Source organism: Thamnophis sirtalis, unplaced genomic scaffold (genome assembly GCF_051295495.1).
Source record: "Thamnophis sirtalis isolate CommonGarterSnake01/CBP01778 unplaced genomic scaffold, rThaSir2_p1.2 scaffold_6, whole genome shotgun sequence".
NCBI classification, from domain to species: domain Eukaryota; kingdom Metazoa; phylum Chordata; class Lepidosauria; order Squamata; family Natricidae; genus Thamnophis; species Thamnophis sirtalis.
The window spans coordinates 63,779,648-63,791,695 of record NW_028261386.1 but is presented as its reverse complement, the minus strand read 5'-3'; the positions used below and the strand labels follow the sequence as shown (position 1 = coordinate 63,791,695).

Below are 12,048 nucleotides of genomic sequence, written 5' to 3'. Positions count from 1 at the left end.
AGATCTGAAGTCATTTTTTAAGTATTTTATTCCTTTTTCTCTCACTTTCTTTTGTTTTCAATACTTTTTATCTTTTTGCTTTTTCATCTTTTACCTTTTAACTTTGTAAAATATTTCTTTAATATAAATTATATTTAAAAAATAGATTTACACCTAGAAAACAGACATGTTAGCATACATTATTTTTCTATTTCTGATCACAAACATTCTGAGATATTCCAGATTCACGTTTCACTTTTATTGCCATTCTCTATTGTTCCTGTTAACCTCTAAAAATTATTTTGTTTTGTTATAACTTCTTGGTGCAGCTACTAGGCTTAATAAATTCCTTAGATTGCTTTTCAAAGAATTAGATATTAAGACAGAACATGCTATTCTTTCATTGCTGACTGATTTTATTGCAGTCACTTCATGTTTTGGAAATGTTAACTGTATCTTCTTATAAAATCAGCCATAGAAAATTACAGTTTAGGGTTGATGCATTGATCTGTAAAAATTGGAAAGAAAAACATCAATTTTTCTATCAAAATCCTTTGATAACATTCAGCTGTTTTTCTAACAACAATAATAATAATGCTTTATTTCATTTGACGTATTCATTTGACTTTTCCCTAGGGTCACTGGTTTGTCTGTTTACTTAGTGCAATTGTTCTTAACACCATTTAAATCAATTCCTATCTTCCTAAAATAAATGTGTGTAAGTGGAATTTAGAATGAAGAATTCATTAAGTCTTTTTTTAAACTTTAACCCTGGTTTTTTTGTAAAGTTAACTTGTAACTATGAGAGTGTGTATTTCAAAATGTTGAAAGGACTTGTGTTATTATTAACAGATAGATGGGTCCTAGCACTATGTGAGAGAGGATAATGAATATATATGAATGAAGACAAAGAAAGAAAGAAAGAAAGAAAGAAAGAAAGAAAGAAAGAAAGAAAGAAAGAAAGAAAGAAAGAAAGAAAGAAAGAAAGAAAAAGACAGAGAGAGATAGCAATGTATATAGATGTTTCCACATTTTAAATGGGAAAGAAGAATACCAGATATTTCCAACCACTTGATAGAATGTGCATTGTAATTGTTAAAGTTTCAGTAAAATTAAAATGGCTTATTCTGAATTTTAAAACTAAGATTCTATTTTTTTTAAAAAAAATCTAGCAAATATTATTATTTCCTTAAGAAAAAGGAAGGCCCTATCAGTCTTTTGAAAGATTCTTTTAAATGGATTGTATATAAAACTTTCGCTATTCTTCTACTTCTTCAATGCTGTTTTTTACATAAATAATGATTTTGAGAAACTTTAACTTGCTAAAACCATGCTTTAACAATTCTAACCTCTTTGCAATCTATTTATTTGTGCGGTTTTCTCACTTTCTCATCTTGTATTTACTGTAAGTGTATGAGTTGATGATACAATGCTCTTATGGGAAATCTTATGTAATTCTTAGCTCTGTGTTGCTGTTCTTTGAGCCCTGAATTCATCACAGAGAGACATTGGTCTTTAAAGAGGGCACAGTATGTACCTTGCATCATTCAGCAGCAATCTCTGCAGGCCAAATATGGAATAATATGAGCTCTCTCTAGAGGGAGTTTGCTCCTCCGGCTCTGTCAGCTGGAAAACGAGCTTTAAAGAGATGTAAAATATGGGAAAGCAAAGGGGATGGGATGGAGGTTTTCAATTTTCATTAGAGAAGAGCTATAGTGGTTTACTATGGAAGATTAAATGGATGTGAATATTGGATAATTTAAAATTTTACGTTGATTTCCTAAAATTGAGGACTTAGTATTCTGGGACACTTGTTAAGCTGCACTACAATAAGCAAGTCCATTGCTATTGAACAGAGCCACTGCTGATCCAAATCTCTTCCTTATCTTTATTATTGTTGGCTGGTTTTTTCTTCAGACATACAGGTAGTCCTCGACTTACAACAGTTCATTTAGTGACTGTTCAAAGTTACAACAGCACTGAAAAAATTACTTATGACCCTTTTTCACAGTTACAACCTTTGAAGCATCCCATGAGCATGTGATCAAAATTCAGACGCTTCGCAGTTGGTTCATACTTATGATCGTTGCAGTGTCCAAAGGTCATATGATCCCCTTTTGCAACCTTCTGACTAGCAAAGTCAAGGGAGAAGCCAGATTCACTTAACAACTATATTACTAACGCATCAATTGCAGCGATTCACTTAACAATTGTGGCAAGCAAGGTCGTAAAATGGGACAAAACTCAGTTAACAAATGTCTTACTTAACAACAGAGGTTTGGGGCTCAATTCTGTTTATGAGTCGAGGACTACTGTATCTGTCCTGACAAAAAACTGAAGGAGTAAATACCGTATTTTTCGGAGTATAAGATGCACCAAGGTTTTGAAGAAGCAATTTTTTTTTAAAGTAGGTAGATAGATAGAGGGATAGAGAGGGAGAGAAAGAGAGAGAAATACAGTAGATAGGGAGGGAGGGAGAGAGCGTAGGTAGGTAGGTGGGTGGGTGGGTGGGTGGGTGGGTAGGTAGGTAGGTAGGTAGATAAAGGGAGAGAGAGAGAAATAGAGATAGAAACATACAGTAGGTAGGTAGGGAGAGTATAGGTAGGTAGGGAGAGGACTAGAGAGAAATAGAGATAGAGAGAAATACAGTAGATAGGTAGGGAGAGAAGGAGAGAGAGAAGATAGATTGGTAGGTAGAAGGATAGAGAGAGAGAAATAATATATATATATATATATAGAGAGAGAGAGAGAGAGAGAGAGAGAGAAATACAGTAGATAGGTAGGTAGGGAGAGAGAGGGAGAGGATAGGTAGGTTGGTAAGTAGAGGGATAAACAGAGAGAAATAGAGATAAATACAGTAGATAGGTAAGGGGAGAGAGAGAGAGTAGATAAGTAGGTATGTAGGTAAAGGGAGAGAGAGAAAGAGAAATACAGTAGATAGGTAGGGAGAGAGAGTAGTTGGTAGGTAGATAGAGGGAGGGAGAGAGAGAAATACAGGAGGGAGGGAGGGACAGAGAAAGAGTAGGTAGATAGGTAGATGTTTCCAGATGTATTTATCCATGTGCTGGAGAAAGAAATTGTTTACAATCTGCAGCACCTAAGACTTTGTTTCTCCTGGCACAGCACTTGATCAATGTAATTCTCATCAATCAGTTAAAGAGCTTTCCAAAAGGAAAAAAGTTTTTGCACTCTGCAAACCTCCCAAAAATGGCCTGTTTTTCACGAAAATGGGCTCGTTTTTGTTAAAAAAATTTTTTTGCATGCATAGCCTTATGGAGGCTTACAGAGTGCTGCTGGGGGCTGGGGGAGGCAAAAAACGGCCAATTTTTTGCTAATTTCTGCCCTCCCCAGCCCCCAGGAGCTCTCTGAAAGCCTTCATAAGGCTATGCACGGCCATTTTAGTGAAGAGGACGGGGTTCAGGAGGCAAAGAATGCTGTATTCGGTGTATAAGACGCACCCAGTTTTTCAGCCTCCTTTTGAGGAAAAAAGATGCGTCTTATACTCCAAAAAATACAGTAGTTTCCATTTATTTTGCCCGCTCTTCTAAGCAACGCTGTGGATTCCCCCCTAGAGGGAGACAGATCATGGAGAAATGTATGATCTCTGTTTCAAAAGGGGGAGTTGAATTTTAATATTACAATCAGAAATACCAATAAAAATTCTACTGACATGTTGACAAGAATTTGATCTTTGATCCACACCTTGGTGTCTGGCTTGTGTTGCTTAATATATCTGAGTTGTGTACAAAGCACTGAAATACTTTCTCTTGCAATTATAATAAAATGTGGCACAATATTTCAATTGGCTATCCTATAAAAATGGATTCATGTCCATGTTTTGCATAAAAACACGTCTTGGCATGAACAGCAGAATCCCCCTTCGGGGGGAAAAGGGCAACATACAAATGAAATAAACATTCAAACATTCAGAATAGATACCCCAATTCATAGCCATGCATTAAAGAACATTTCAGAGAGATACCCTAAGCCAATGTCTAGTTATACCTAGCTTTCATACAATACACAAAGCTTTTTCATGCCCTTCCTCAATTCTCCTTCTCTTCAATACTATGTTATTATACCACCAAATGTCAGCATTTTAGAGAAATTCCTATTTGATGCATTATAAATCAGGATTTACAGCTGCCAGAATTCAATGTTTGCAGTTGCATTAAACTTGCCCAGCATTAATATTTTCTAAGAGAGAGGTATTTTCTTGCTTCCTTTGTATTATTATGGTATTTCACATAGTCAGCCAGATGTTCAGAAAGAATTTGGCATCTTTATCCCAAAGACCTGAGATAGGTAGATGAGGATGTTTGATGGTGTTAAAGATATTGTTGTAAGATGTAAACTGTTCAAAGTAAAGCTGGCTTTTGCAATTGTCTGATTGTGATTTTGTCGCTCAGAGGGACTTAACAATAATGGAAAGACACAGGGTAAAAACATCACTGAAATCCATATTTTTAAAATCAGAATTAAAATCAGTATAATTGAAATCAGTTAATAGGTAAAAGTTTGGCTGTCTTTAATTGTTCCTTGTGGTGTCCTATTTCTAACATCCAGAGGTCTTTGTACATCCTTTCTGCAATGGAGTACACAGTCTCCAGGGGGCATTGTGTATTCTGAAAGCTGAACATTCCAAGGAAACAACTGGAAAGGCATTAAAATGGTGGAAAAGAAAGGGTATTCACAAAATGCTATTTATAAGTGACTGTCATAATAAATTTGAAAAAGAAGTTTCTATTTCTTAGTTCTGCTGAAGGTGATTACTATACCTGTAGTATATTTCAATACATTAATAATCTTTAAGAAGTTTAGAAAGGAAAGTAACTGTGGCTTGAATATATGTAATTGCTTTATATTTAAATCTGGAATTATTTGCTTTTCAAATATATTGAATTAAAATTATGTTCAGCTATTATTGATGTGACTTGCATGTCAGTATAGCTGAATGAGAATTTTTTGATAGATTGGACATGCCATATTCGCCTTTAGGATTGTAACCACTCCATAACATTTAATGAGTTTTTGGCCTTGAGAAAATTCTCAGACCTGGCTATTTCAATTCTTACAGTTTGTCTATGGCATTGCTGCATGTGCAGTTCACATTTCATATCAAAACGTGTGTGTGGTCATTGCCAATATTTAAGAGTGATGAGAGTACTGAAGCTGAAATTGAATTTTCAGCTTAAGGGATGCTATATAGTTGCTTGCTTGGAATGTATGTGCATTACAAAGTCCTGAAAAACAATAGCAATAGTACTTAGACCTATATACCACTTCCCTCTCTAAGTGGTTTACAGAATTACAGATATTGCCCCTAACAATCTGGGTCATCATTTTACTGAGCTTGGAAGGATGGAAAGCTAAGTCAACCTTGAGCCGGTCAGGATCAAACTGCTAGCAGTTGACAGAATTATCCTGCAATATTGCACCCTTTTTTATATAACAGTTCAGTGCAGATTGCAGTTCACTTATTATAGAGTTTTTGCAATATAATTTAGTTCAAAAAACATTGATCAAAACGATCTTTTTTATTTGACAATATGAAAGTACAATAACTGAAATATGGCCATATCCATAGATTGGCTGCCTTGAAAAATTAAATAATTCATAGAGCAGTAATGGCTCTACTGATATAGCTAAAATGATTCTTTGCAGATAGAAGCTACTAAGAACTCCACTTTAAGTACCTATGCTTTTAGCAATTCACTTTATTATTGATTTTATATTTTAAGAGGTTTTATGTTTTAAGAGGTTTATTTGTGGAATTCAGACTACTGTTTGGAGTAAAATATAAACTTTATAGCTGCACTGCAGCAATTTGTCTTATAATTCTGTGTTTGGTTTCATCATTATACCAGATTTATTCTTTTTTTTAAAGATTTTTTTTATTTTTGAATAAACACAGACAAAACACACACAAAAAACCCCCACAAAATCATCTTCCATTACAGACAGAGAGAGGATCTGATGTCGCAACGACACAACATGCAATCTTGGAGCTCCAAGATCGCAGTCGATACTTTTGCCGCTGGATGGTCCTTTTGGACTTAAACTGTCCCGAAGAGACGGTGATAGGGAAGAGTACGTCCTGCTGATCTCAGGGACACAGCAAAGTCCCTGATTGATCCAGGAGAATCTCTTTTTGCCGGTGACAGAAGCGCAGCCATTGAAGCTGCTGGAGTTGGGACAGCTCTGGAACAGGAGGAAAACGGAAAGAGAAAGTGTGTCCATCTGGTGAGGAAAACTTATTATTATAAAAGAGACTACCCAAAACAAAATTAAAGCTAAATTAAATTTGAGAACAGAAGAGAACAAGTGGCGAAATTAAGGTACATTAGACCGTGTGTTATCCTTTTTTTTTAATTTTTCTTTTACGGATGGAACTTTTGCAAATGTTTCCTATTTTTTAAATTGAACAGATTAGTTTTTCTTCTACTACTTTTTATATTCTTTTTTTTATACCTATGGATTAAAATCTTTTTCCCTATTTTTATAATGCTGGATTGGATGTTTTGGGATTTGTTTGTTTTCTTTAAGCCTGGAAAATAAAGAAGATATAAAAGGAATACAAAAAGGGCTGTAATAACAGAGGGAAAGGAAGTAACACTGCCACTTGGAGGCTGGAGACTTGGAAAGCTTGGAAATATTGTCTATGCTTTTTTCTCTTTGATCATTGCAATTCAAGGTTCCTCAGTTTGTTTACAGAGAGTGATAGTGAGAAGAGCATGGGTTGTTTATACAGGTGCTTTTCGGGAGCTTCATTGGCAGCTGAAGTGGAGTGAAAACAAAGCCTTGTCTTGAAAGATTAATAACTTGCTTTAAATTTAATAAAAAGTTTTGAATGTCAGAGTGGCAGTGTTTACAAGTTGGAAGAATGGTGCAACATGAAAAAGAAACCTTAACGTTGCAGAAGTTTATGTTTGAAATTCAACAATTATTAGAAGTAACAGGGAGAATTGAGAAGATATTGGAGAACATAGATCCTAAAACAGCAAAAATTGATGGAAAAATTGAGGATGTTCATCAAATGAAGAAAGTGGAGGTCAGAGTTCTAAAAACTGAAGGAAAAAATAAAGAGACAAGAAAATTGTTGATACTGACAGTGAACTGAGCATGGTTGGAAATGGAAAGAGTGGAATATGGAAAGGGGAGATAGATGGACTGGAGCTCTACCCCAGATCTCAAAGTATAGAAGAAGAAAAGAGAGAAAAATTGATGGAACTAAGGAGAGAAATTTTGTCAGAAGCAATAGTGATAACCAAAGATAAGCTGATCAAAGAAGCAGATGGAGGGTTTCGAACTTATACAAGATATGCAATAAGCAATAAGTTGCAAAGAGAAGTCCATACAAAACTTACTAAGGAAATAACCAGAATACTAATGCCACAAATGGCAGGAGACATAAGACTGCACTATTACTGGAAAAACACAGATTGATGTAATGAAAGCTTATAATAAAAAATTAAGTCAAATTTAGTTAAATTTAGAGCATTATGTATAAAATGAAGTGATAATGGATAGAGTTAAATAATAGATTGATAATGATAACAATGCATACACACACACATATATATACATACATACATACATACATACATACATACATATTGATAAGATGAAATTTGATATAAATTGCAAATGGTGACTACAAAAGGAGGTATAGTAATTGTTATTAAATATAACCAATTTTTATATAGAATGTTATAAAGATGTAACGTTACTGGATGATATTGGGAAGAGCTAACAGAATGCTATTATGTGGTTTTGCTTTAAATTTGGAATATTTTATATAAAAGGACGTAAAAACAATTATAGTCAAATGAAGATTGAGGTATGATGATAGTAATATATATATAAATATACTTGATTTAAAATATATGATTTGATATGAATTGTAGGTGATGATTGTGGAAGGGATACACGGAAGTTTTTGTAACCAATCAATACACTTCTACAATTTTTAATGGAAAATGGTTTTATGTTTTTTGTGTGTGTGTGTTTTGTCTTTTTGTGTTTATTCAAAAATATCAGATTTATTCTTAATTGCATGTCCAATATCCAAATAAGGAAATACTTGAGTTTCTTTTATCTATGATAGCATCTAGCTTCTATCCGAATGGAACCAATGGAGAACATTATATTACAATATATTAATAGTGCCCTTGGTATTTGGTATTTAACAGTGTTTTAAAGTCAAATATCTTATAAAACAAATATTTGCAACTAATAATCTTCAATCATTGTGAAGATTAAAGCCAAGAGTTAAAATATCTCAAAGGTAATGTGTAAGATTCTGCAATATATAAGCGCGCTGTATATATGTAGCAAATGAAACACTGTTTTTATAATAGTCTACTTTATCATTCTTGTTAGACTGTTCCTGCGGAGGGGCTTGTGTCTATATTGAAAAAAAGAGACGACAATGAAGAAAAAACATTGGCTAAAATCCAGCTGAGACAGTCAAAAAGAAGAGTGAGATTCCAAGAAATGGAAGAAACGTTAGAACAAGGTACTTTCTCCTCACTAACTTTAACCCCAGAATTGCATAATCATACAAAATATGAAACTATAAATATTCAAGTTACTTATATGCGACATATGTGCTTATATTCCAAAAGTCATGAATGGAGAGATAGGTTGCTCTCAACTATAGGTAATATACTTTCATTCAAACATTGTGTTGCACTGTTTTGTGGGAGATGGGTATCCCATGACCTATCACTCTTTTTGAGATGGTGGTTATATTTGGAATATTGGGCATACGTTAAGGCCACTTTCACAAAATATCTGCAATGAAAGGGAGTAGATAAATGGCTTAGCTCAAGTGGAGACTCTTAGACTTTGACATCCAAAAGGTTAGGTCTTTCGGTATCATGAGCTCATGAGTGCTCCTTTTCTTATATCTTGATATTCTTTTCTTATCATTTATGCACCATATAGAAGGGAATTTGCATTGTAATGATTTGATGCCCAACCCTCATTAGTTAGTTACTTCAAGTAAAGATAACATTCCTTATCAGCATCACCTTTGCATATGCTGGGACACAGGCATGAGTTTGTGACCCAAGAATTACTAGACTGTTCCATATGTCATATGTGGTCCTTTGATCTAACTGAATCATTTATTAGTAAGCTTTTCACCAGTTGTAACTATTGATTGTAAATTGGAAAGTTACAGAATTCTGAGCCATATCCATGACTATTAGAAATCAGTGGATTTGTTCTACAACCAACTCCAGGTTTTATCTTTTCCATATACTTAAAGTTGTTGACTGCCTTGTTCCAGTATTTTCCACAAATCTGATTTGCCACTAGAATCTTGGCATCCTCCATAGCATTTTTTATTTTCTGCCAGGTTTGATTTACACATCTCTTAATTGGCTTTTGCTATTTTCTTTAATTATTGCATAATGTCATTGATATATACTGTATTATCTTGATTTATGAATAGGGCAGGCAGGAGGAGAGGGGAAAGGAAAGGAAAGGAGAAAGGAAAGGAAAGGTTAAGCATGTTAAGCAATTCCATACCGTTATTAAAAGGGCCATGTTGGCGCAGTAGTTTGAATGCAGCATTGCAGACTAATTCTGCTAACTGCCAGGAGTTCGCTCCTTGGCTCAAGGTTGACTCAGCCTTCCATTCTTCTGAGGTCAATAGAATTAGGAGCCAGACTGTTGGGGGCAATATGCAGACTCTATAAACCACTTAGAGTTGTAAAGCACTCTGAAGCAGTATATAAATCTAAGTGCTATTGCTAAGTGCTACTAAGTGGATTAAGCTATTAGCAATCTTCTACTGAGTTCTCTATTGACTTTGCTTGTCAGAAGTTGGTAGCCACAGTCACAAATGGCAATCATATGACTGCGGGATGCTGCAAAATTTAAATTGCAAGTTGGTCCTGAAGCAGCTAGGTCAAGATCACATGACCCTATGGCCTCTGCAAAGGCTGGACCTCTGAGACCGAGTCATACATACCACTCATTCAGTATCATCATTAGTTCAACTAGTCATGGAATGAGTGATTGTTAAGCAAAGACTACCTATAGAAGCAAATTATGAGTACAAATAATTATTTTATTGTGCACATTTTCTTCTCTTAAAGCAAAAGCCTATTGCCTAAATCTATTTTTGGGGCAATATTGATATTTGCTCTTGGTATGGGAAGTTGCTGGTTTGGGGCATTTATTTGGCTATTTCAGTGTGGAGGAATATATGCAATATAGGTAGGTAAAGTATTTCAATTATCTGTCATTCTATTCACTCTATGTCATCCATCTTTTTACAGAGGACGTTGGAGCTGGCTCCTGTATTTTGCTGATCTTACTGTGCATAGCAACTGTCTTCCTTAGTATTGGAGGAACGGCATTATACTGTACACTTGGCAACACAGAATCTGCAGTCTGTACTGACTTTTCTGCCAATGTGGATTTTTACCACAGGCAGATACAGAAGGGTATAGAAGAACTTAAACACTGGATAATTTTATAATAAAAGAAGAAATATGAACATATAGTAATATTTTACTGTTGAGAGAAGAAAGAAAAATAGTTCAAGCTTCGAATAATTTGGCACTTTCAGAAGAAGTAACATGACAGAGGAAGCATCTGTAGGGTACATAGGAGTTAATGTCCAGTAATTGGAGTAATTATCTAGAGTTATTGATCAACTTTCATGAGGCAGCATAAGAGACTATCCTAATGTTCTCTTTTTGAAATGTTCAGAACAATCTTCCGTTTTCCAACTTAGAAAAGAAAAAGGAAGTTCATCTTTCCTAAAAATTTCCAATCCTCATACAGTCATATGCAAACTCTGTAAATTTTAATGCAAAACAGTTGATTTTTCTTACATCATAATGCAACGATATTATCTTCAATTATCATGCAATAAGTTCATATTTAATGGAAACAAACTTTATTTGTTTCATGTATTTTATGTTTTTAATTATTTCAATGAATCGTACTAATTTGGATGTGGCAGTGGTGCAAATAGTAGCCTTCTACATTTAGATGTTATTTAATTGTGCAGCATTTTAAAATGTAGCAGTTGTAATAAGTGATGCATTCATTATTTTCATATACAGTCATATACAAAACATGCGGAGAGAGTTTTAGTAATAGATTCCTTAAAATGGATTTATAAAACAGGTTCTCTATAGAAAACCAAATATAAAATATGGCTCATTTCAGTGCCAGTAATAGCCATTCAGGGTTAGTTGGAATAAGGTAGCATCCAGATTGAATTAATAAATAAATAAATTATGATTCACATTTTTTAAAAAAGAGTTCACTTTGCACATTTATTTTTTTAGATCCATTTTTATGGTATTGTGAGTGTTTATCTAACACTGTAAAGTGGAACACAACAAATATATTTACAAGCACTGAACATAAAGCGTCTAAACTTGACAGAGACATTTTTTCCTCTTTGAGTGTGATTCTAGTAACAAAAGTGGGTTTCTTCTCCATTACAAGCCAAAATGGGCCTTGGACAATGTTAAATCCTTTTTTGGTTTTATTAAAACTACTGGTTTCTGTTACTCCAAATTATAAAGAAAAAAGCAAACTGAAAAACTGTACCTTAGAATGCTTAGAATGAAGATATACGATATGTATTGTACTTTCTTTATTTGAATATTGTAAGCCTCCCTGAATCACTGAAAGTCGGGTGGCAGATGAAAGTTTAATTTATTTTGGTTAATTGCATAATCAGCCAGATATTTAGATTGGATTTGGATTTATTTTTTTTACTTTACTCCTCCCAAGAATCTGGGAGGGGCAGATGTTGATTAATATTATTATTAAGGTATGACCACAGGATATAAACTGTCCAAAGTAAAGCTGCCTTTTGCAACTGACCGGTGTGATTTTTTTCAATGCTGATGTTGAGTAGTGCTTCAGAAACTTTGGGACAGCACTCAGGGCACCTGCCTATCATTGCTTTCTTTTATCACTGTTATTCTGCTTCTATTTGTAGGCTTTCCTATTTTGTAATCCCCCCCCCCCCCTTCAGACTTTTTTGTCTTTCCTATCGACAGTTGTTAAGTCTGGGGTGTTATGCAGCAG

General features: G+C 34.4%; 1 protein-coding gene across 5 annotated transcripts in view; it reads left to right on the top strand.

The window, feature by feature from the left end:
• Positions 1–11,840, top strand: part of CNST (consortin, connexin sorting protein) — a 43,524-nt gene extending 31,684 nt beyond the window's left edge. For all 5 annotated transcript variants that reach the window (XM_087717996.1, XM_087717998.1, XM_014052308.2 and 2 more), the window contains exons 12-13: positions 8,362–8,497; positions 10,272–11,840. In XM_087717996.1, the coding sequence (XP_087574122.1) occupies positions 8,362–8,497; positions 10,272–10,474 (339 nt within the window). In that variant the 3' untranslated portion in view covers positions 10,475–11,840. The remainder of the gene's footprint in view (positions 1–8,361; positions 8,498–10,271) is intronic.
• The last annotated feature ends 208 nt before the right edge of the window (positions 11,841–12,048 follow it).